The sequence below is a fragment of the Leptinotarsa decemlineata genome, unplaced genomic scaffold, assembly GCF_025532065.1.
Source record: "Leptinotarsa decemlineata unplaced genomic scaffold, Ldec_3_MD MMD2_tig00026294_RagTag_RagTag, whole genome shotgun sequence".
Classification (NCBI taxonomy): domain Eukaryota; kingdom Metazoa; phylum Arthropoda; class Insecta; order Coleoptera; family Chrysomelidae; genus Leptinotarsa; species Leptinotarsa decemlineata.
This window is the reverse complement of record NW_027412674.1, coordinates 11422301-11449266: the sequence shown is the minus strand read 5'-3', so window position 1 is coordinate 11449266 and position 26966 is coordinate 11422301. Positions and strand designations below refer to the sequence as shown.

The window sequence follows — 26966 nt, the reverse complement described above, 5'->3', positions numbered from 1 at the left end:
AGGGAAAGTAGGTCGAGTGGCACCTTGTTTTAAAGCTCTTTCGAATACCTTTACAAGTCTATTGAAAGAAAATTTTTGTAACGATTAGTTTTCGAGATAATTTGAAGTTAAAATTGCCGTGTTAATAATACATTAGACAGACCACACGGTAACTTGTATGCCTAAATAAAAAAAAATTCGAGCAGTTCTTCTTAGCAGTTTTCTGTTTAATAAAATCCTTTTTTTTAAATCAATATTCACTCCTCTTCTTCCAGTTTTCATTAGTACAGGGTTTCAGTTATTGCTTTATTTTTTGGCAACGACCAAAATGCTAATAGAACATCAATTTTATTTAACGAGCAAAACCCTGGTAAACACGTCCTGGATTTGGTCACAAAATTCAGAAAGACAGGTTCGGTTTTAAATAAGAAAATAAATGTTCAGAGAAGGGTAGTGAATGACGATAATGCGATTGGAGTGATTGGTCAAGTCATCGCCAATCCCAGGTTAAGTATCAAAGGTTTATCAGCAATGGCCGGAATAAGCCATATGAGCGCATGGAGAATCCTTAAAAACCACAAATTCCATCCTTACAAAATCAAACTTGTTCATGAACTCAATGAGGATGATTTTGACCGAAGACAGGAGTTTTGTGAGGGCATGAGTGAGAGATTAATGCATAATCCCTAGCTGCTTTATAACATCTGTTTTTCGGACGAAAGCTCATTTTATTTAAATGGTTGCGTGAACCGTCACAATTGCCGTTATTGGTCGGATGAAAACCCAAGACAATACGCAGAAATACATACCTAACATCCCCAAAAGTTGAATGTCTGGGCCGGAATATTAGGCAATCATATTATAGGTCCATTTTTCATTGATGGAAATTTAACCGGTGATTCTTATTTACAACTTCTTGAAGAGGCAATGCAACCTCGTATAGTTGAAATTATTGGACAGGATCCAAGATGTCAAGATGAATTTATCCATTTTCAACAAGACGGTGCACCACCCCATTATGCCCAGCAGGTTCGGAATTTTTTGAATAATCATTTTGAAGGACAATGGATTGGTAGAAGAGGTCCAATTGAATGGCTAGCACGATCACCAGATTTAACACCACTGGACTACTTTTTGTGGGGATATTTAAAGTCTAATGTTTATGCTACACAGCCAGCCAATTTGGATGAATTACGTCGTAGAATTATTGATGAATGCCGAGCTATAACTCCTAAGATGTTGAATAATGTGAGAGCAAAATTCGAACAAAATATTTATTGTTGCATGGAGCAAAATGGCGCACATTTTGAACATTTTCTCTAAATTTCCTATGTGAGTTACCCTTATTAGGTGTTACTTTTTTGTGTGTGCTTTAAAAACAATTATTGGGATTTATTAACCCTAAAACAGTTTTTTAAACTTTTCTGTGTCATCAGCATTCAAGGAAATCGGCAGGTTGAATTCGTTGTGTAGGTAAGTTTTTAGTATGATTCACTTTTTCATCAGAAGCATAAAATATCCACGTCAAAAGGCAACCTTCATAAGGAGGTGCCACTCAATTTACCTAAAACGTAAGGGTGGTAACCAACCCCATCCCCCGAAAAAATCTCCTCGTAATAATCAAATAATTCTTACTTTTTTACGAAATCAAATGGACACGTATTAGCAGGTTGTTATAAAAAGCAAAAATTATTTTTTTTATGAAAGTTCTGAACGTAAATTGTACCTTAAAAACAATTTGATTTATTTTAAAAAGATTTATTTGATTTATTTTTATTTAAAATAAAAATATCTTAAAATCTTCAAATTATCTCGAAAACTAAGCGTTACAAAAATTTTCTTTTGGCAGAGATGTAAAGGTATTTGAAAGACCTTTAAAACAAGGTGCCACTCGACCTACTTTCCCTATGTAAATAATGGTCGTCGGACGCACCCCTCCAGGGGGGTGCGTACTACAAAAAATCTGATTAGTCTGAAAGGTGTCCCCCTTTTATTAGAAATCGACGAGTCCGAGCTTTTTTAAAAATCTTACTTTTTATATCCAAAAACGGCTCTGTTAAGTTTTCGTTGTTACACACTGTATATTCAAGTAAGGTTATGTATGTATTGATTAAATATATGCTTAACATCTATGTGCGCCTTATGATTCAGTAGATGATTTATAACAGCCAGCTAGACACAACAAAATTTGCACTTATTTGGAAATAACGTCGCCTCGACGTTTCGACTCCCCCTTCCATCACATTACTCCGGTACATGCTCGCGTATAGTTAAGGAGGTGTGAAAAGGTTTAGGTGGCGTGCTTGCTGGTCATAACAGGTGTTTGTATAGTTGTCAACTATTACATAGTGTCTCGTTTCTATCCTTGAAGTACCGGTACATGACGAATGTTAACAGGTATGTCAAGGACCCAGTCATGACAAGTTTTATCCTATAAAGACATTCTCAAACGTATATAATACAATACAATAAACTATTGTATTATATTATATACAATAGTTTATTGTATTGTATTATATACGTTTGAAAATGTCCTTGCATTGTATTATACACAATAGTTTATTTTATTGTATTATATGCGGTTGAAAATGTCTTTATAGGACGAAACTGCAGTAACGTTAGTTGCAAATAGACATAGTTACAAAAAACATAGGAAATTTAATTTCTCATTTTTCGTTAAAGTTTTCTGTAACTGTAACTTTGGGATATACTTACAAAACTAAATAATTTAATCAAGGGTGAATAGATATCTACACTGTACACTTCACTATTATTTTCAGCTGCAGATTTCAATGATGTCACTATATCACTTGAAGTTAAAACTACGAGGGTACCCGTAACTCCTAATTTTAGTAAATTCAACCAATTCCACGGAACATCCCTTTTTTTACTATCGAAGATATAAAACACTTCCGAACTTGAAAACATCCATAGAAATAAACAAGGAATCCACACCAGCACTGTTTTCTCAAAGCATTTCGTTAATTCTGGATCGTCAGTGTCCCAGGTTAATGTTTGATTCTGAAACAAGAAAAATACTGAAACGTAAGTGGTTAAAAACGACCTTCATGTATAATATAATGAGTGATTTTTTTTGCTGGTATCTTTTTAGAAACACTATTTTTGACAGATCACGCGTGAATCGTGTCTGGTGTCATCGTCAAATTTGTTCAGTTTGATCTATAATTCAACCATGAATCGACTTACGAATGAGCGATGCGTGTCAATTATTGAATGATCGGTGAAGAAAGAGCATCGTGCACCTCTTTCAATTATGGGCAGTTTCGTCGGCCTACTGAGGGAGCTATTCGGAATCTCATGACTAAATTTCGAACCCAGTTACATTATTGAACATTAAACCACCAACACGCATACGTAGAGTAAGGACAAAAAAAAATATTGCGGCTGTATCCGCCAGTGTTCGTGATGACCGTGATATGTCGATTCGCCGCCGTTCGCAGCAATTGGGCCTATGTTACTCCACTACGTGGAAAATTTTGGGAAAGGATTTGGGTGTAAAACCTTATAAGATACAGTTGGTGCAAGAATTGAAGCCACACCATCTCCCACAACGTCTAACATTTGGTGAATGGGCGCTGGAAAAGTTGGAGGAAGATCCACATTTTTATCGAAAAACTGTGTTTAGTGACGTTGCTCATTTGAGTTGAATGGATACGTTAACAAGCACAATTGCCACATCTGGGGTGAAGACCAGTCACAAGCATTGCAAGGTCTACTGATGCATCCCGAAAAAGTCACTCTTTGGTGAGGATTATGGGTCGGCGGCATCATCGGGCCGTAGTTCTTTAAAGACGACAATGGCCGAAACGTTACTGTGAATGGCGAGCGCTACCGTCTGATAATTGACAACTTTTTGTTGCCCAAAATGGAAGAATTGGACATGCCTGACATGTGGTTTCAACAAGACAGTGCCACACGGCACATGAAACAATGACCCAATTAAGAGCCGCCTTCGGTGAACAGTTTATCCAGCAATGACTGACGCTCTGGAACCCAATATTGAAGCATTTATACGTGTAATACCGGTGCTATGTTAGAGAGTTATGCCAAAATTGAACCTTGCGCATCGGCTTTCTAAAGCGGAGCCGCGGACAACACTTGCATATATTCATCTTCAAATATTAAATTATATTGATCGTTCTATAGATTCCAATAAATCAATTTTTTGTATTGTTTTGAAAATTGAATCCTATACCTCTTAAAAAATCACCTGTTATAAATAATGCTGATGGTGTATAAATAATGCTGGTGGTGTATAAATAATGCTGGTGGTATATAAATGATGAGTAATCATGGAGTGTAGCTTTCACGGCCGGTGCCTAACATATTGACTGATGTTTCTGGGTTTATTTACCGTGGTCTGTGACTGCGGCAGACATTATAAAAGTCGATACGACAAAATGGTCCTGGTGCATTTGTATTTATAATGGGACTAGGTGTTGGACGATTGCTCTTGTTGCTTTTGTACTCTTCATCAATTATTAGGTTCTCCCAATCAGGAACAAGAGCCAACCCTTTTAATTGTGACATTACAGAAACTTTTAAAAAACAGTGCAGCAATAGAATTCTTGAGTTAACCAGATAGGATGTTAATTGTCTAATAATACATACTTTAAGGTTAAGTTAGCTTAAAGTGTATTTGTACATTTCTTTTTCTCATGTATAAACCACAGCTAGTAAACACGGAAACATTGAACAAGATTAATACTAGCGAATAATGACTAAATATGGTAGGACTTCATTTTACCTGTAGTAAAAAATCATACAAGCAACAAGGTTAGCAACGTCAAATCATTATTCAACCAGCAGTGAAGAAGCAGTGAAGAAGCATTTTTCCAGTAATGTCATAGATATCAACAAAGATAATGTGGAACAAATATTTGTCAACGTATCTGCTTACGGCAATGAACTATTATTGGAGGAGATTATCTTCCACCCAGCTCTCGTCAGGAGTTATATGAGGATCATTGTGCAACTATAGATAGTGTGTTGGAGAGATTTCCCGAGAAGAAACTGCTTCTGTACGGTGACTATAACTTACCAAATGTCGAATGGTATAATGATGAATTAGGTGTAATTGCAATACATGATAATAATAGTGCTGCTCAAATCCTTGTTGATTGTCTAGCATTCCATAATATATTTCAATCAAATTCAATTAAAAACTGCTTTGGTGTTATGCTAGATCTGATATTCACTAATTATAATTACATAATCACGGTTGAAATTGCTGATGACTGTTTGCTGCCTTGTGATCCATATCACCCAGCCACAGTTTCATCAATTACCTCTAACGAAGAATTCGACAATCTGGAATATGGAAACTTTTACTTCGACTTCAAGAGAGGAGATTACATTGGACTTAACTTCTACCTGTCCACGGTAGACTGGGACTATCAGCTAGACAGAATAACAGATATGAATCATGCCACAGAAATTTTCTACGATATTTTATATAGAGGCATAAGCAATTTCATACCTTAAATTCGCTCTAGCAAGCCAAAATTTCCTCGTTGGTTTAGCAATGATATAAAATATTTGATATTTGAAAAGAAAATAGCTCACAAAAATTACAAAAGTAGTAACAGATGGGACGACTATTTGATTTTCTCTGAACTAAGAAAACAGTGTAAAATAATGAGTAAAGAATGTTATGATAACTATATAAAAGGGGTGGAAAATAACGTGGGTATGAACATTAAGCATTTCTGGAACTTTGTTAACCAAAAGAGGAAAAATCATGGCTTTCCGGACACAATGTACTTGGGGGAACAATCATGTATAACAGGAAATGAAATTGCTAATGGCTTTGCACGACAGTTCCAATCAGTCTACAAACAAGACACTGATGGTACCCATTTATTTGAATTCAGTTACGAAAAAACTATCAATATGAATTCCTGTAACTTCAGCTTGGGAACCATATTGAATAAATTATACCAATTAGACCCGAACAAAGGTCCGGGACCTGACGGAATAGCTCCTTTATTATTAAAGAAATGTAGATTTACCTTGGCAAAACCTTTGTTTCTACTATTTACTGCATCACTGAATTTAGGACAATTTCCACGCTCGTGGAAATCTAGTTTTATTACCCCAATATTCAAGTCGGGGGATAAAGCAAATATAAAAAATTATAGACCGATCACAATTCTAAGTGCAATCCCAAAATTATTAGAGAGTTTGATATGTGATCAAATAAAGAATCCATTGAACCAAGTCATTATACAAGAACAACACGGTTTTTGCCTGGGTAAATCAACAACCACAAATTTGTTAACGTTAACTCAATTTGTGCTGAATGCCTTGGAACAAAAGTACCAAGTGGACGTAATCTATACAGACTTTTCAAAAGCATTCGACACAGTTAATCATACAGTATTGCTCGGGAAACTTAAAGCGATAGGGTTTTACGGAGATTTATTGAATTGGTTTGCAAGCTATCTTCGAGATAGAAATCAATATGTAAAAGTCAAGAGTTTCATATCTGAGGAGATTTACGTCACGTCAGGAGTGCCACAAGGAAGCCACTTAGGCCCTTTCTTGTTCAATATATTCATCAATGATATTGAAGAAATAATCAAACATTCAAAGTTTTTGCTGTTTGCAGACGATCTCAAAATCTTTAGCCGTGTCATCAGCAAACAACAATGTGAGAACGTTCAAAGGGACCTCACCGCAATTGTCAAATGGTGCTCCGAAAACTACATGGAGCTGAATGTAAATAAATGCAATGCTATGTCATTTTATCGATCAATTGAACATATTGAATTTGATTATAACATTGATGGCAAACCCCTCACAAAAGCAAACATTGTTCGGGACCTAGGTGTTCTTATTGACACCAAGGTTGATTTCCATCTTCACTATGAACAGGTTGTGAATAGTGCGACAAAAATGCTGGGCTTTGTGTGCAGGACCACAAGAGAATTCACTAATGTCAACTCCATCAGAACTCTTTATTACTCTTTGGTCAGATCAATATTGGAGTACTGTTCATGTGTGTGGTCGCCAACATATGAAATACATATTAATAAAATAGAAAAAACTCAGAACAAATTTTTAAGATATCTAGCTTATAAATTGAATATACCTTTAACTGAAAACACACTTAGTGAAGTTCGTGCTATAACAGAAATAGTAAAACTGAGTACTCGTAGAGTTTGTGCAGATATCAGATTTCTACATAAGATTTTGAATAACAATATTGACTGTCCATACCTCTTGTCCAAAATTGGTTTACATGTTCCAGCCAGAGTAACTCGAAACACTCAGACGTTTGCAATTGATTTCCATAGATGCAATTATGGAAAACACTCACCATTATCTAGGATTGTATTGAATGCGAATGATATTCAAGTAGATTTGTTCAATATCTCTGAAAGTAGCTTGAAACGAAGTTTGCCATCACTTCTAAAAAACAATACATAGATGTGCACATGTTTATATATAAATGTATCTCACTGCAATCATTCATTGCCTTTGGGTTTAATCTTAGTTTTTATTTCTCTTAGGTTTAATTTTAATATGGATTTTAATCATAAGTATTTATGTAGACCTTTATAAAAACATATTTGTATATTGGGTGCTGCCCGTTAGTTGAATAAATAAATAAATAAATAAATAAAATGTATTTAGTTTCAGTTGATACGTCAAGAAGAGTACTTCGACCATGCCACTGAAGGCGACTGCCGCAGTTACAGGTGAAACGTTTGCAGACTTTAACCGAAGAAGACCACGGCAAAGCCCGGAAACCAACCAAAACATTAACGCCAGCCGTGAAAGCCTACATTTCTGTACAAGTGTGTTTTTTAAACTACTTAATATTGTTTTCAGCTATTTTAATTCATACAAATGCTTTTGATATTTTAACCCATACAAATAATTGTTTTCAAGCTCCTAGATTGATCCAATCAATTGTACCAGAGAGTATTTCTTTAATTTTGACTACTACGAGAAGCTCTTAGAGTTAAGTCCACTGTGATTTTCTTGTCAGAAAATAAAGTTATATTCTATTATCATTAGTGGGCGTGGCTTGGTTTCTCCTAATTTAATTACCTTGTTTGTTTACCTGTAAGGACAGGTAGCCAGATTTACGTTCATTGCCGTTTATTTTCCATTGAAATTATTTCTGTTTCTGAGCTTCTCCATATATAGGATATCCGAGGGTTGGACTACCTATCGGGCGCGTCCCCAGGTGGCTGATAGGGGAACGGCCAGGGGATTGGAGGCCCTATCCGGGAAGCCAATGTGGCCTTACTGACGAAGTCGCCGGACTCCTAGTCAGTAGCACAAATAAATAGGATGAGGGGAACTAAAACTCCTCAAAAGCCTTTGCGAAACGTGCCACCGTGGAGCAGCCTACCCAATCTAAGGTGTAAGGAATCGTGCTGACAGCTGAATGGCCGCAGGGTGATATGCGGCCACGAACGATCCCCTTGGGGAACTGGGCGAAACCTCATTGTAGTCAGCCTACCTCTGGTAATGCGGGGCTCTGCCAGAGGTCACCAACTCTTCCCTTGCTACTCGTGGGAACACACATGAATGAAACAAACACAAAAATAGAAACAACAAAAACAAAAGCCAATCCCGAAACAGGACAGAAGTGCTCACCTCAATCTAAGGCGGTGGCTGGGGATGAACAGAAATGTCCACCCCCATCTTTCGCTTGGAATGAGGAATGAGCAGATCACCTCGTGATGTAATACAAAGGCGTCAGCGCATTTGCGGCGTAGAGGCCAAAAGGAGAAAGATAGCGAAGGAGGCAAGTAGCAACAACTATAAGTGCATCCTCCTCCTCTCCTACTCCACCTCCAATAGCAAGGGCACTTCCTGCGGCGGGCGCTAAGAGCTCCGCCTTGAATAAAGGCAAGGAACCGGTTGCCCCTGCAGGAAAGCTCACTCACTTGTGCACCTCCACGGAGGGAAACCCAAGAAGGTTGAAGAAGCCGCGCAACGACAGTAATGTCGCTGCACCTTCCAAAACCTTCGCGGAGACACCGTGAGACACCTTAAGGTTGCCAAAGAGTGTGTGTGTTCGGCGAGTTTTGGCCTACACCTTCCATCTTCCGGGAAAGGACAGGATGGACGATGACCTAGAAGAACAACTCCTCGGGAGAATGTACAATGAGCCTAAGTGCGTGGGCTTACACTCACCCTCCCTACTCTACAGATACAGAGATATTTTTGGATAGTAATTTTGAATTTAATAGAGTATTACTGTACTTGTTCCCGTCGAAACGACGAGAACAACAACTCGAGCACCAACTCGGGTACTGCGACCGTTACCGCATCGCCTATGTTAATGTCTACCGCAGAAGTAGACGAAACGCTAGGTATTAAAACCTGCAGACCACGGCCAAAAAAATCCATAAAATAGCTTTCATATAGTTACTGGATATTAGGTATAGTTTTTAGGTTTCTGATGGATGAACCCGCTTTGAATTGATCCTAGAATACTAGTTATATTGTGATCTTATCCTTGAGATATGAGAACTGAAAAATAGATGAATAAATTATCGAGAACCTCAGTCTGGCCTGTAGTCTGATGAAATCCAACTTTGGCAGGTGACCGTTTCATTGTGAATATACTAGGTGATTCAAATATAAACGATACTTTTTTTTCTATTTCATTTTTATTTCAAACGCAAAAAAAAGAATATAGTTTATTTTTCTACATAATCTCCTGATTTGGAAACACATTTTTCCCAGCAGATAGGCGGCTTTCCAATTCCTTCCACGTAAAAAGATGCAGGTCATGTCTGCAGCCAATTGCACATGTAGGCTTCAACCTCAGCATCACTATCGAATCTTTAGCCTCCGAAAGCTTCCTTGAGAGTGGCAAACACATAAAAGTCACAGGGTAACAGGTCGGGACTGTAAGGAGGATGTTCCAATGTTTCCCACCCCAGTTGCTCCAATTTTTCTCTAGTCAAGGCTGCTATGAGCTTTCCGTAAATCAAGGTGAAGGGTGATAATTACCGGAGAAATAAAGAAGCTATAGTCGATGTTAGCATTAAAAAAGCCAAGACAGAAATTACCAACTTGAACCATTTAATAGAGTTGAAATTACCAAATAATGAAGAATTGAAAGAACAATTCAAATTAAAGAAATACGAGTATGAACAACTACTTATATAGGAAAAAGCAAGTGGCGCTGAATAATATTCGCGAGTCGTCTAATAGACCAAAAGCTATCTGGGAGCACATCAACACCAATATAGGAAGGAAACCTAAAAAAAAGACAACTACGACGATATCTGCCGAAGAATTCAACAATTACTTTGTGAATATTGTAAATGAAATAATTAATGAAATCCCACCCTCGAAAGCTCATTTCTCGACACATCTAGGTAAATCCCCTACTACCGTAAATGGAAATTCACTTTTCATCTATCCTCCAACAGAAGAAGAAATAACTGATATAATAAAATCATTCAAGAATTCCAATTCAACTGACATCACAACCACTCAGTCTGTATGTATAAAGAACTTAGATGCCTTACTAAAACCAATAACTCAGATAATAAATAATATATTAACAACTGGAATATTTCCGGATAAACTAAAAATCGCAAAAGTGATACCAATATTCAAATCAGGAGATACAACATCGATATCAAACCACAGACCAATTGCATTGGTCCCCATTTTGGGTAAAATTGCTGAAAAAATAATTGCAATACGAATAGCCTAATTTTTAGAACAAAATAATTTATTCACGAGTTCGCAGTTTGGATTTAGAAAGCGGAAAAGTACTGCTGGGGTAGTTTTTGAGCTAGCCAATTTCATAGGAGAGGGATTCGAAGACAAAGTATCAACCTTGGTCGTATTTGTTGATCTGAGTAAAGCTTTCGATTGTGACTCAAAAAATATTTTACTCGAAAAGCTATAATACTATGGTCTCAGAGGTATATCTCTTGATTTGATGCGATTTTATATGACAAATCGAACACAATCTGTGTACCATGACAATAAATTCAGTAAACAATTCCCAATAGAATATGGAGTACCACAAGGCAGTATTCTTGGACCCTTGCTGTTTCTTATATATATAAACGATTTGCCCTCTTCAATTAATATGAAGTCTATCTTATATGCCGACGACACAACATTTTATACGAGTGTAAGACAAGGAGAGGAAACCACCGTTATCCAGGACATAACTGAGTCAGCTAATGATTGGTTCAACGCAAATAAATTACAAATCAATAAAGCGAAAACAGCTTCTATGATATTCTCAAACCAAAGAAATGATGCTGAGTCGAGCAATTAGAGCAATTGTAGGTTTAAACAGATTGGAAAGTTGTAAGCCGTGGTTTGTACAGCTAGGTATTTTGACGTTACCTTCATCAGTCATATATACTAACTTGGTATTCATAAAAAAAATATCAGCAACTATCAGACACTTAGTGATAATCATAATCATAATACAAGAAATAGAGACAACCTGCTGATTCCACAACATAAATTAACAAGTACATACTAGTCGCAATTATCTAGGAATGAGACTGTTCAATAAATTAACTATTGAAATGAAAGATACACACCTGGAAATATTCAAAAAGAAACTGAAGAGTATTCTGTTGAGGAAAGCCTACTACGAAGTAGATGATTTCGAATTGTCCTAGGTTAATTTGAATTACAATTCCTGTTATTTTTTCATTCTTTTGGGTTAATTTGTTTCAAATTATTACATAATACTCCTAACTCTTATTTATAAATATGACTTACAGATTTCTTAATAGTCTATATGGACCTTAATATGTTTATGTTTCGCTTTTAAATTTTGTTTCATATGTCATGTGTTAGTAATCATGTTGTAATTTTACAATGTAAATAATTTATAATTTACAATTTTATATATGTCATATATGTGTATTTTATGTGACTTGTCCAGACACCATGGTGTACTTGTGACCAATAAAACAAATAAATAAATATATGGGGGCGAGTATTGTCATGAAGAAGAACCACTTCCTTGATCGATAGGTTTCGTCTTTTGCGACGATATGCAAGTCGGATCTCACTCAAAACTTCGCAGTAGTAGGCCGCATTAATTGTCCTGCGCTCGTGCAAAAAATCGAGATACAGCAATCCACGCTGGTCAAAAAAAACGGTAGCCAAAACCTTGCCAGCCAACAGACGTGACTTGGCTTTCACTGGTCCTGGTTATCCTTGTTTTCTCCACTCCATACTCGCTTGTTTAGACGCTGGGGTGTAGTGGTGCACCCATGTTTCATCACAGGTGAGAATGTGAGGTACCTTACGGTACTCTAGCTCCTCTGTGAGTATGGAGTAAGTGCTCCCATAACTTATCCCGAACTCACTTGCAATTTTAGAAGTGGTACGACGTCTGTCATCTTCAATAAGCCGTCGCACACTGCTGATGTTGTTCGCTGTAATGCTGGTGCGAGGTCTACGGTCATGGCTCTCATTTCCAACACGATCACGACCCTCCACGAACTGTTTATGCCATGCAAACACTCTGGCTCGCGACAGTGTCACTTCCCCGAACTGGGCAGTCAATATCTTCAATATTTCGGCCGGTTTTACGCCTTTTGCAGCGAGAAACTTGATTACAACACGTTGCGCAATTGAAGGATGTACCCCTTGCACCGACATCGTCACGGTGGACACTGAGAGGGTCGAGCCCGTGTGCTTCCCCGACTCCCGACAAACCTACTCAACAAAAAACGTAACGGGACCGTTCTCCCTCCACTATTGTGCCTGAAGGTCGAAAAGTCTCGTTTATATTTGATTCACCACGTGAAAAGAAAATCTGAACTGAAATTTAATTGAAGTTGTTGATTGGAACAAATCGTTCTTTAGTCTTATTACCTATGATTTTCGTCATAGATGAAAATGGAATATGAGACACCCCCAATAAAGGATCAGAAAAATATTGAAAATCATGAAAACAGCTGAGCAATTAAATATAAAGATATTCTTACCCAAAACGTAGATCCACAAAAACTGTCCATGCTGGTCAAATCGCCAATGAAATTACTCGCAATGAAGTTAATCGCAAAAGTCTAGAAAAAACAGAATGAATTAAAACATTTTATCAACATGCTATTGGAACTAATTTTCATATGTTAACTCGCCCCTTTCATCCCCAGGGACGGGGTCCCCTGGGGATCTAAGACCTAAGAAGCACTTCTTCGATTGACGACTTGTTTATTTTGTGGAAATTCATGTTCACTGAGGATACACTACAAAAACACACTTTTGTCTTTTTTCCACTATATTTCCAATATAGTGGAAAATAGACAAACGTGTGTTTTTGTAGTGTATCCTCAGTGACCTAAGAAGCACCTACACACCCAAGTTTTTCTTCCTAGGACTCACCAGTATGGAGAAACAGAGATGAATGAGTAGGTATTAAGTGGGTGACTCGCACTTATAAGTATAGAAAATAAAAGTACTGTTTCTGAAAAATATCCACTTCAATCTATTTATTTCGAGAGTTTTATCTTCAGGTGTTTATCGTCACAATCAGTTGATGTTTTCATATCACCAACAATAATAAATTAATAATAGGTTAATGAAAAACGAACTCATTGATAGTAGAACAAATATTAACAGAGTTGGATTGTTGCGGCTATTCATTATGAACTCAACTCGGTAATCGTCATTGGTTCAGACTCCTTGGTTAGTTCAATAAGATACACGCACTGTTCCAACACCAGAACTGCAGCACCCTTTTAGAAGCGCATTTCAACAACCAAGTTGACGTCTCCAGGGGATGGAGTCTCTTAGACGGTCTACTTCAACTTGGTTGAAGTTGTTTGGTCATACCATATTTCGTGTTGAACGTGCAGAGCCAGTTGAGAAGTTGAAGCTCAGGTGTTGAGTTTTTTCAAAAGTTTAGTCCGTTTTTTATGAATCTATTTTAAACTGTATTATATCAGTGAATACTTATTCAACATACTTAACATTGAGCTTGTAGGCAGGTTAGATAAGATTAGATTAATATGGGGCTTCTGTGCTGAACAGCCACTACACTGCAACCTTTGCAGTGTAGTGGCGACCTTGTAGGCAGGTTTCTGAGGTCTTTGAAAGAACTCCTTCTCGATCAGGAGCCCTACAGTATTCAGGATTTTTTTCAAAATGTGTAAAAGTGCAAAAGTTCCATTTGCAAAAGTTTATTTAGCATTTACTATATATATATATATATATATATATATATATATATATATATATATATATATATATATATATATTCAGTTCAACAAGAACAACGACCACAGCATCAAAAATTCAATGAAACTCACAGACAGAATATCTACAACAAATGTCAGTCCGAACACTAAACTGTTCTCTTTCGACATAAAAAACATGTACTCCAACATACCAGTCAACGAAAGTATAAATATCATATCTGAGAACCTAAAACAACAAAACATAGACAAAACCTACATTAACCAAATGGAACACAGTCTAAATACAATACTTAATCAAAATTATTTCGAATCTGAAGGGAAAATTTATAAACAAACAGATGGACTAGCGATGGGATCCCCACTATCTAGCATTATATCCGAAATATACCTGCAAACCATAGATGAGAAAATCTTAACAATAATAAAAACATATGTGAAAAAGGAGAATGCTTCAGATACGTTTACGATGGACTGTACATATCACAAAAAAATGGAATAAGAATAGAACAAATAACAAAAGAAATTAACGAAATAAATCAAAAACTATGTTTCAGCATTGAGGAAGAACACAACTCAAAACTTAACTACCTGGACATAACCATATGATATAACCACAACAAAACACAATTTCAAATGGCAATATACAGGAAACCTACACAAACAAGCTCTACCATACCCGCAAATTTAAACCAACCACAATCACACAAAATGGCTGCATATAACGCATTCATATATAGAATGTTAAGGATACCACTCAGCAATGAAGCCCGAAACAAAGAATGGAAAAGCATATACCAAATAGCGAACGAAAACGGATACACCCAAAAGACAATAGATAAACTGGAAAACAGAATCAAAAAAAAAATACAGAACAAGGATCAAGCCACCCCAACAGACAAAACAACACAACGATGGACAGCATTTACGTACGTAGAACACCAAACCAAAAAACTAACAAACATCTTCAAACCACTTAACATCAACATCACATACAAGCCGAACACGAAGATAACACAAAAAATAAACAACTATGAGAAAGAAGAAGACAAAGACCGAAACGGGATATACAGTATATGCTCGGACTGCAACAAATTCTATATCGGCCAAACCAAGAAAAAACTGATCCAAAGGTACAATGAGCACAAAAAGGCATACATAAATCCAACAGTATATAAATCAAACCTTGCAACACACGCCATACAAAACAAACATAATTTCCCCCCACCAGAGAACATAAAACAAGTCAACAAGGGAAACCGCATGGACATTTGGGAAAACTTGAACATCCATAAATTTAACAGTCATAAATCACTTATCGAGGAACAAGTACAAATCAAAACACAACAAGACTTCACATTCAATATATTAAACAAAACCATATACATTCCTAGAGAAGATCTAACACAAAGAAGAGTACCTGATACAGAACAAATACAGGCAAATTTACCTAAAGTACCTGCAGACATTTTTCGAAAACCACTATTTCTGACAGTCATCAGAATACCTCTAACATCCGTCTACAGGGAAATAGCATGGTAACTGCAGTTGCTGAGAGGCCCACTAGCAACTTCAAAATCGATGGAATCAACTCAAATGTAAACTCAGTGCACCAATATCTGCAAACTAATAGTCCTCATATTCTTGCACTTACAGAAACCAAAGTCGGTGCTTCAACAAACCCCGCCATTTTCTATATCCCGGCTATGATTTCCACCCCAGATTCAGACCTTTGGAATATGTCTTTCTATCCGGAGCGATCTCTCCTGTTAACGAGAGGAAATGCAGAAGCCCCAAAACTTTGTTGTTATGTGGTTTAAAATAATATCATAGAAGATCATCAAATTCATAAGCTGCGTTTATCAACCACCAAACGATACACAATATTGGGCACTATTCTCTTCACTTGCAAACATCATTGACTTTCTGCAAATCAATCATCCCAGTGCCGAAATTTCCATATTCAGTGACTTCAATATTGAATGGTTCAAATTTTCAAATATCAACGACGAACAAGGTTGCAAAGCTAAAGCTTTTGCAATAAGCAGCGGACTTATTCAGATTATAGTCTTCTAGATCTATACCTAACAACCAGTCACCGTAAGGTCTCCATTGGATTCTTCTGACCACAAACTCATTTCAGTGTTGAGGGAATAACCGATAAATGTTGGAGAATAATCTAAGCTGCGCAAAGTTTGGTATTACAGATCTGCTGAGTGGGAGGATCTTCAAGACTATTTTCGAAATTTTCTCTGGATCTATGTTTGTTTCAGCTTTGATGATCCATCAACTTGTGCTTTCGAAGCCTCGGAAATTATTCTATCATCCATGAATGCATATTTATTCATTTATAATAGAATACTCTACAAGACATAGCCCAATTACAGAGCAGGAAATAACAGAGTATAATAAATACATCACAAACAAGTGACTGTAAAGTCTACAAACACTACAAATAATACAAACAAGTGACTATTATGGAACGCCGTTTTACTTTTTATTGTCACAAATATTCATTCCTCAATTTATTCAACTAACAATGTATTTGAATTTAATTAATTCATGCATTTGTTCGACACATTAAAAACGATTGTTCCCAAAATTTGTTCTATTTTAAATGACACTTGATTTAAAATGTTACATGAATTAATTTGTTTGATGAAAAGTTGCGAACAGTTATAATATAGATTCATTGTTTGAAATTTTTGGAAGTAAATGTTTGTCATATATACTTTTTTTGTAACTATCGAATAATTTACTACAATTTCTGTGAAACATGAATAAAATGGTTTGTTGATAATTATAGTTACATGAATTAAAACGATTGTTGATAATTTTAATTCGGCACTAGCGTCGAACGGATTCTTGCAGAAACTGAATTTTTAAATCTGGCAACATGATAGTTTAGTGATAGTAACACAATATTCCGTCCGACCGCAGCGCTGAATAAAAATTATCAACAATCAGTCGGTAGCCAAGCGGTTCGGCGTGGGTGCTTTGTTCACTCACTCGAATTGACTGCCGTGTTGGTCGGTGGTTCAAGCCCTAGTCTGAACGATCGATCTTCACTTGCTACCGTCCAACCCGTGTTAGGAATCACACGTTAAAAGGTAAGACCTCGTTAATCCTTAGCTCGCACAAGTTTCGACTTCTGAGGGTTGTCGTTCGTAGGGGTGCGACAGCTGGTTAACGGAAAAACAGATTTTAAACAGAATCAATTTAATTCATGTATCACCTGAAAGCAACAATCAAAACAATTCATTTTTACAAAATACCAATAGAAAGTAAAACGGCGTGCCACGCCGTTTTACTTTTTTTAATATTCCTTTGAAATGATCTGAATTATTTTGTTTGTTGAATTTCAGTGATACATGAATTAAATTGTTTGTTCATAATTTTTATTCGGCGCTGCAGTCGAATGGATTATTACCGTACTATGACCAATGAGATACATATTATATGCAGTTATGTAGTTCCGCAAAAATACGCCCGACGTCAGCGCCGAATAAAAATTATCAACAAACAATTTAATTCATGTATCACTGAAATGCAACAAACAAATTAATTCAATTCTTTCCAAAGGAATAATAATAAAAAGTAAAACGGCGTGGCACGCCGTTTTGCTTTTTATTAATATTCATTTGAAATGAGCTGAATTATTTTGTATGTCGAATTTCAGTGATACATGAATCAAATTGATTGTTGATAATTTTTATTCGGCGCCACTGTTGAACGGCGTGTTGTCGTACTATAAATGAACTAGCATGTTGCCATATGTAACAATTGAAGTTCTTGATAAATCCGCTCGATACCAGCGCCGAATTAAAATTAACAACAATCGTTTTAAATGTATCTTTCAAATACAAGAAACTTTTTGAATCATCAAAAAATTTAATTTTTTGTCAGAAATTAGCTTTTTAAAAAGACTGATGAAATAAAATGATACTTGCTTGAGAATGTTTTGCACAAAAGTTGTAACCAAATTTTAAATTGAATGCATTAAAGTGAATGTTGCAAATATTGAACACTTTCAATAAAATTGAAATATAACAATCTTTATTACTCATTGAAAAATATTTAGTATGGAAAGTTAATTTGCTATATTTTCAGACAAACGAAAGTCTATTTTTATTACCAACAATGTTTCATGGAAAAACTTTGACAGTCATTCAAATATATTCATTGAAATTTTATTCCCAAACTTACTTTTAGAAAGTGAATTTAAAGTTTCATTGTAATTCAACAGTCATATAAATAACTAACATTTTATTGAAAGGTCAAAATTATATGCGGAATTGAAACGTTTGTTGAATTTACTCGAATAATACATTCCATTGATTGTTGAATTAATATGTTGGTTTATTGCTGAGTTGAACTATATGTATATAGATTATTTTTCAGCATAATATATAATAAATTGGCGTTCCATTTTCCAATACTCTGAAACAATATTTTTCTTCGGAATCAATAAAAGCTTCAAGTTATTTCATTACTCTTTTTTATTCAAATAACAATTTTATTCATGTAACATTTTAAATCAAGTGTCATTTAAAATAGAACAAATTTTGCGAACAATCGTTTTTAATGTGTCGAACAAATGCATGAGTCAATTAAATTCAAAGAAATAAATTGTTAGTTGAATAAATTGAGGAATGAATATTTGTGACAATAAAAAGTAAATCGGCGTTCCATAGACTATAAAGTTATAGTGTTGCACATTAGTGCAACACTATAATATTCACGCCTTTTTTCGAGACTGCAAAAGTTATGCTTTTGTAGCAATTTTCTATTGGAGGATAAATGCCATCGGTTTTTAGGCTTAGTAGTTTTAAAAATCGTCGTTGAATTGCTTCTATCAATGTGATATTGATAAAAGGGGCTCCACACAACTGACGCGTATTCTAACTTTGATCTTATGAAAGCATAGAATAAAGTTTTTAAGGTCGAAGTTTCTTTGAAATCACTACTGTTACGTGCAATTACTCCGTACAAACGACAGGAGGAGGTTACAACATTATCGATATGCCTATTAAATGATAGTGCAGTGTCAAATGTGACGCTAAGATCAGTAAATGTTTCTGGTCTCACCAAGGAAACGTTTTCTATTGAATAATCAAAGATCAAGATATTCATTTTCAAACTGTAGGACATGACCTTACAATTATCCGGGTTCGGTGACAAGTTATTTCGATAACACCATTCTACAACCCGTCCTACGTTTGCTGAGAGGTTCACACAATCATCTATGTTCTCAACGAGGCAGTATAGTTTTAGATGATCGGCATTTAAAGGGAAATACACATCTATAACATCTGCAATATCATTAATGAATATATTAAAGAGCAACGGTCCCAGATTTGAACCTTGTGGAACACCAGAAGAAGCACTATATTCGCTAGATTTGAAACCATTGAGCTGAACATTTTGTTTTCGATCCCGTAGATGGGACTGAAAGAGTGCGATTGAGGATGGAGATAATCCAAAGGCTACTAGTTTGTTCAGTAGAATGCCATGGTCAAGCCTGTCGAAGGCCTCAGAAAAGTCTGTTTAAATAACATCAGTTTGGGCCCTATTGTCAATAGATTCAGCAATCAATCAATCAATTAATCAATTTATTCATTGTAAATGAAACATTACAATAATCGCAACCTTGTTGTGTTTTCTTCAATCGATGAAGAGGAACTTACAGTAAATCTTTATTTCTGGTATCATAGGAATGATTGAGTATATTTTTTGAGAACATCTCTGGATTTGCGTGAACATATTTTAGACAACTATATATATATATATATGCACTGGGAATGGTGAGGACTCTATGTTGACGAAAAGCCTCTTTGCAGCTATCTCTATATGCAAGTCCGCATAGAATTCTGATGGCTTTTTTTTGCTGAACAAATATTTTGTTTGAATCAGAACTTGTGCCCCACAAAAGGATTCCGTAAGTTGCTATGCTGTGAAAGTTTGAAAAATAGGTTATTTTAGCCGCTTGATGTGTTGAAATTGTTTTCATTCTCCTTATACAATATATTGCTGAATTAAGCTTCTTACTCCTTTTGCTTATTTGTACCTCCCAATTTAGTTTTGAGTCCAGATGTATTCCAAGGAATTTTAGTGATTTTTCCTCTGTATTGTTTTTGCTTGACATCATTAGCTTTTGAGTTTTTTTTTGTTTAGCAGGAGTATATTTGCCGTAAACCAAATATCTGCTTCGGCTAGAACTTGCTCTGTCTGTTGTCTTATGTCACCTTCATCTTTGCCTTTAACTAGAAAAGTTGTATCATCTGCATATGCACTTGATGCATAAACCTTGATATTTTCGAGAAGATCGTTTGTGTAGATGATAAACAGAATTGGCCCTAAAATAGAACCTTGGGGCACTCCTTGAGTTACCGGAATTGTCTGAGATAGTGAATTTTTCCACCATGTCGATTGGAAACGATTTGACAGGTATGACTTGAGCAGTTCATACGAAATTCCTCTTACTCCATAATATGATAATTTCTCTAACAGTATTTCATGGTCAACAGTATCGAAAGCTTTTCTCAAGTCACCTCTTAATATCTGGGAGTCCTCTTGATTATCAATGGCATCTATGATTTTTTGAATAATCTCTATCATTGCTGTCATTGTAGATTTTCCTTGCTGATATCCATGCTGAGAGCTGTTGAAAAATGCTGAACTGTCAAAGAACTGACTAATCTCTTTTTGATTACCATTTCGAAAATCTTTGATATTACTGGTAGAATTGAAATGGGTCTAAAGTTATTTGGAATATCTTTCCCTTTTTTAAAAACTGGTATAACTTTTGCATGCTTTAGTTCATCTGGAAACACCCCTTCGTTTATGCATTTATTGATTATTAATGCAATAGGTTGCGCTATTACATTACCTAAGTTCTTCAAAATTGTGGTTGAAATTCCAAATATATCTTCAGTTCGTTTACGTTTAATTTCATTTAAAATTTGTTTAATTTCTTTTTCATCCGCTTCAGAAAAATAGATTGATCGGACATTATCTATAATATTATTTCTCAGCATTTCAATAGCGGGAACATTGATTTTTCCTATTTTACTTGCTGTTTCTGATCCTACCATTGCAAAATAGTCGTTTAACTCATCAGCCATGAGTTTAGATTTGTTGATTTTTGTAATATTCGGTGCTGTTTCAGACTTAATAATATTCCATATTGCTTTAGTTTTGTCGACAGCCTGTGCAATGTACTCTTCATTATACCTCTTTTTTGTTTCTATTATGTTTATATTATAATCGTGTTTGTACTGAACATAAGCTCTTTCTGATGCTTCATCTGATCTTACTTTCCTTATTGTGTCTAAGGCATCCAATCTATTTTTCATCTTTTTCAGTTCTTCAGTGTACCATTTTGACGATTTTGTTCTTTCATTTGTCTTTTCTTTTATAGGAAAACATGATTCATATATTGTCAGAAATGCATCATAGTAGCATGTGTAGGCTGTACAGGGATCAAGATTTTCAAGTAATGCTGTCCAATCCAATTCTGATAATTTCTTTTTGCATTTTTCAATGTTTTTAATATTTATGTTTCTCGCTGTCATCATGTGATTTTTTATTCTTTCATCTTTTTGAGGCAAATTTAGTATTTGTCCCATATGATCTGACATATGTAAATTTACTGTTTGAGAGTTCGTTTCAGAAATTGTGTTTGTGAATATGTTATCGATGCAGCTTTGAGATCTATACGTTACACGTGATGGTTCTACAGTTGTTTTATGTAATCCATAGGATGACAGCAGATCCTCCACAGAACAGCATGTGTTACTTTCAGTCATGAAATCGATGTTAAAATCTCCCGCTAAATAAATATTTGCCATATTATTCGTTCCTGTTATAAGGTGCAAGACTGAGTTCAGCTGTTCTAAAAATATATCGATTTCTCCTTGTGGCGATCTGTAGAGTGCCAGAATTATTCTATATTTTGTTATAACTCCAACGATTTCAATCTGCATTTCAATTGAAAAACCTGCCACCTCTTTCATTTCTCTGTACTCCATATTGTTTCTGAGAAGTATCATTATCCCCCCATGTATGTGATGTGTTCTAGAGTAGTAAGTCCCCACAGTGAAATTTTCAATAACTAAGGTATCTATTTGCCACTGATTTAGCCAGTGCTCTGTCAATACTGCAATTTTTATTTCCTCTTGTTGATTTAGATGCCCTTTGGAGCAATCTGGCTTAGGCGAGGATATAAAAAATTATATTGAAAGTTTTCTTCCTGTGTCTCAGTTTCCATTAATTCTTCAGATAGAGTAGCCTGTCTAATAGGTTGCGAATTTTCACTGTGACCTGTTTTTTCTTCATCGTTTATAACGCTCATAATGGTTGGGTTACAGTCAGAAGATTGGTGACCGTTGAACGATTTTTCATTAAACCGTGTTGGTTTATACTTATATTGCAATTAACATGCCGATATATAACTCGCTTCAGCAGAATCTCAAAAACCTTTGCAAAGTTGCAAATAATAGAGATAGGCCGAAAATTTGAAATATCTCGTATAACTTCTTTCTTGAAAATGGGACAGACTTTTGATGATTTCCAGATCCTTGGTATTGTAGCCGATTTTAAGCAGATATTGATTAGTATAGATAGAGGACGAGCAAGCACAAGTGCACAATCTTTCAGGATGAAAGCTGGAATGTCATCTGGACCAGTGGTCTTTTCAAGCTAGAGCGACCTTAGTGCCTCGTATACTTCGTTTTCACTGAAGCTTGATATATCAAGAAAGTTATTATTATATCAAAGTTTGGTTGAAAGGGGAAGAAGCGGTATACGATTGTTTGAAAAGATTGGCAAAACCGTTTACGATATTAGAGGGCCCCTCCAGCATATATTCCTTATTCAATATAACAAACTTCTAACGGCAAACCTTGGTTCAACAAAGATTGCGAGCAAGCTGTCGCCTCTAAAAATCTCGCCTATCGGCTGTGGCACAAAAAACCCAGTACCGAAAACTAAACTAGGTTTGTTAATGGTCGCAACAGCTGCAACCTCAGAATGAATGAAAGCAAACAACTTCACAATCAGAAAATTGGGATAAACTGTTTGCCAATCCCAACGGGTCTAAATCCTTCTAGTCGGTAGCTAAATCTGTTGAATTCACAATTCCCCCACTAACACCAGCGGATGAGTTAATTGCAACAACAGCCATAGAAAAAGTAAATCTACCAGCTCAACAATTTGCGTCCCATTTCACAGTCGACTTTCTGGAAAAGGCACCACCCACTGTCCCCACACAAGAATCCACAATACTGGAAATTACTTTTTGGCAACATCTCGTCAGGCGAATTTTGTAACACCTCAATCTCAGCAAGGCTTCTGGTACTGATGAAGAGCCCGTCATGGTAATTAAAATATGCGCTAATGAACTCACACCAGTATTTTGCAGACTCTTCAACCTGTTTTACACTGAAGCGGTTTTTCCTTCTCTTTGGGAGATTGCTCGCGTTCAGCCCATTCCCAATTTGGAATCACCCATATTTGGAATAACGCAATCGAGAAACATGGAGAGTAGAAAGCTGTTGCTCTTGATATTTCTAAGGCCTTTGATCGTTTGAGGGTTTGCTGACCAAACTTCGATGCTATGGCTTGCCGGATCATTTCTAAGTATTGCTCTTCAGCTTCCTGAAGTGGATGGATATCTTTCAGAAACTTTTACCATCAACGCTGGTGTTCCCCAGGAATTTATATTGTCTCCAACCCCCCTTTTTATTGTATCTCAACGATTTATTGAAAAAAACCAAGAATCAAATGTATTGCTTTGCTGACGACAGCACATTTGTCCCGTCATTCCATTTGGATTCCAGGATATCGGCTAAGGAGGCACATCTTCACCGGCAGCAGGGGGTTGCATATCTTAATGAGGATCTAGAGTTGATTTCGAATTGTGGTGAAAGTAACCGGGTTCATCAATTCCACCAAAACCCAGGCATCGGTTTTCTCCAAAAAGATAAATGTCAGAAAGTTATAGTGAACCACATCAGTCGCTGACCGCAATGGTATTTTTTTCGATAAGATGATCCATTTTTCATCACACGTGACGATTTGATCCAAAAAAAGGACGTTTTGATAGTACAGTAACTACGCAAATCGATTAAAAAAGAAGAGGACCTTGCAGGTCTTTTCGAGATAGCAATAAGGGGATCAGCTTAAAAAAATGGCATGTAGGTACTTATATATTTCAAATGTTTTTTATCTTTATCAGAAAATAATTTGACAACAATCTATTGTTCTAATAGTGAATATATATTTCTTTCAAATAATTTCTTTCTGAAAAGCATTTTCAGTACTTGGTGCAAACGGTATAACCAAAAGAGTTTCTATAAATACCTTCATCGTGATGACTTAAAAACTCAAAATAAACAATTTTGTAAAACTCTCAAAGGAAAATGATCTACAGAAGGTTTCACATCGTCAACTAGGTTTACTTGGGATCGAGCTCAAGTTAAATTGCCTTCGAAATGTGTTTTGTGTTTTCATGATATAACTCACTAAAGCCGCTGGGAATATACGGGAAAATCAAATGTTGAATAAAATATAGATTCCCATTTGAGAACTCAAGAAAAACATTTTTTGAATATCACCCAGTATTACAACAAAAAGTTTTAGACAAATCATTGCTTCATAATGAAAAAACTCATAAATTGAGCTTTAGTTGAAAATGTCGGTTGAACGGTACAGTTTTTTCACATTATTTTTGGAATAAATTCAGAACTGCTCGGTATATATCCATACAATATTATATATGTGGCCGATAATTGGCAACAGTGCAGTATGAACTACTCAAATGAAACTTTATTGCGAGATTTCTACTCAGCAGTATAAAAAACAGTAAACACGTTTCACTATACAGTAACTTACTTAGTCGTGTTCAATCTCATATTCTCCAAAAGTACTTTTACACGAAACGTTTCTACTCGATACCCTGTATATTGCAGAACATGTTGAAAAATCCAAATACATTGTTGCTTTTTTTTTGACAGAACACAAGCACTACAGGAAAGGCGCTCTGAGAGCGGTGCGTATGCGAAAATAGTGATTCACATTGGATTTGAATCGCTGGAGATTAAATAATAATAATAATGTTTATTCATAAATAGCGAAAAAATACAGACCTTCTATTGTTACAAAATCAAATGATTAAAAAAAACTTAGTAATATGAGGCTTAGAATAAACAAAAAATCCACCGAAGCTGATATTATCAGCTTGTGTGTGGTGACATATTAGATATTATGGTATGATGTTGACAAATCAAATCAAATGTAATACAGTCAAATTAATGGAAAAGAAAACAAGGGTAAAAATGAGATTATAGGTTAACCAGAAGAATCTGTTTTCAACTAGCTTGAGAGTTTCAGATATAGCTTAATTATCAAAAGAGTAGTAGACGGAAGTTGGAACAAAAATGACTTAAAAAAAGTGTAAACAATATATTTTTTTTTCCAAGGAAATAATACTAAATAACAATACCAAAAATTTCATAAGGATAAAATTACTATTCAGGTCATCATAACGATAAGATTGAGAGTATTCTGCAGAATATACGAATTGTAACATTAATTTGTTGTGAAGTAAGGAAAATTAGTACAAAAGAATCGTTTCAAACGTTATATTTACGTCATAAATTAATCATGAAATATGGGACAAGCGTGATCATCAAAATCTGGAAAGTATAACTTGTGTTTATATGATAATGGCATGCCTCAGATTTCCAGAAAAATCTGACAGAACGAGTGTGTGAAAGAAATGATTTTAAATAGCCCTAACTCAATATCAATTATAGTATGTATTTTTTATATCGACTAATCGATGTGTAAAAATTCTTGATCTTGAAGTCAGCCATAATTTCAGCTTCTTCTTGAGCAGAGATAATGAGTTTAGTTGTTTCAATTCATTTGGTAGATCGTTGTATATCTTTGACCCAAGAAACATGCTAGATCTCTGGGCTATAGTTTTAGTCACATGCGGAACTAAAATGGTAAATTTTTTTGACCTTGTGGAGTAGGAATAATCTAGAAATATTTTGCTCCGATTTTTTTTCTGGTCAACAGCAAGTGTCAAATGAAGTATTTGTTTTACATCTAATATATTGCCAAGCTTGTAAAGGTCATCTGATGGGTAGATAATTGGTTTTCTGAATATTATTTTCAAAATCCATTTTTGAATTATTTCAACAATCTTTATAATGTTATTATATGCCCCTCCCCAAGCTATTATGCCATATATCAGTTGGGATTCCACTGATGCGCAATACAGCATTAAGAGATGTTTTCCTTCAAGAATGTTTCTTAAATATTTGAATTTAGACAATGGGCTTCTAATTTTTTGCACTAACGTCCTAATGTGTAAGTTCGATTTCAAATGATTTTCTATCATTTCACCGAGATACTCTATTTCTGTAGCTTGTGTGATATTCACGATGCTGTTTTCACCTCTGATTTCAAGGGGTTGAAGACTGGGTAAGTTTTTGTTATTCGCTGATATTCATTCGGAAAATCATTCACAATTATTCATAGTTTGAAGTTTATGTAGTTGATAGTAATGAATGTAGGTATATATCTTATTACCTACTCTCGGATATATATACTCCGATATTTCTCTTAGGTCAGTAGTGTTAGAACACTTGAGAATGGTGTAAAAACCGAAACCTTGGTCGTATTAATATCAATACATTAAGTAAGTGGAAATTAGACAAAATATTTTATTTCTATGTCTATATCATTTAATTGGAGATTTACTTTTACTATGGCTATTGTTGCAATTGAACCATG

General features: G+C 35.5%; 1 protein-coding gene across 1 annotated transcript in view; it reads right to left on the bottom strand.

Moving 5' to 3' along the window:
* LOC111516459 (multidrug resistance-associated protein 1-like) overlaps positions 1 to 26966 on the bottom strand; it is a 179667-nt gene that overhangs the window by 57048 nt on the left and 95653 nt on the right. The window contains exons 3-4 of the mRNA XM_074180369.1: positions 12954 to 13010; positions 2695 to 3000 (exon numbers count right to left, since the gene is read on the bottom strand). Of these exons, the coding sequence (XP_074036470.1) occupies positions 2695 to 3000; positions 12954 to 13010 (363 nt within the window). The remainder of the gene's footprint in view (positions 1 to 2694; positions 3001 to 12953; positions 13011 to 26966) is intronic.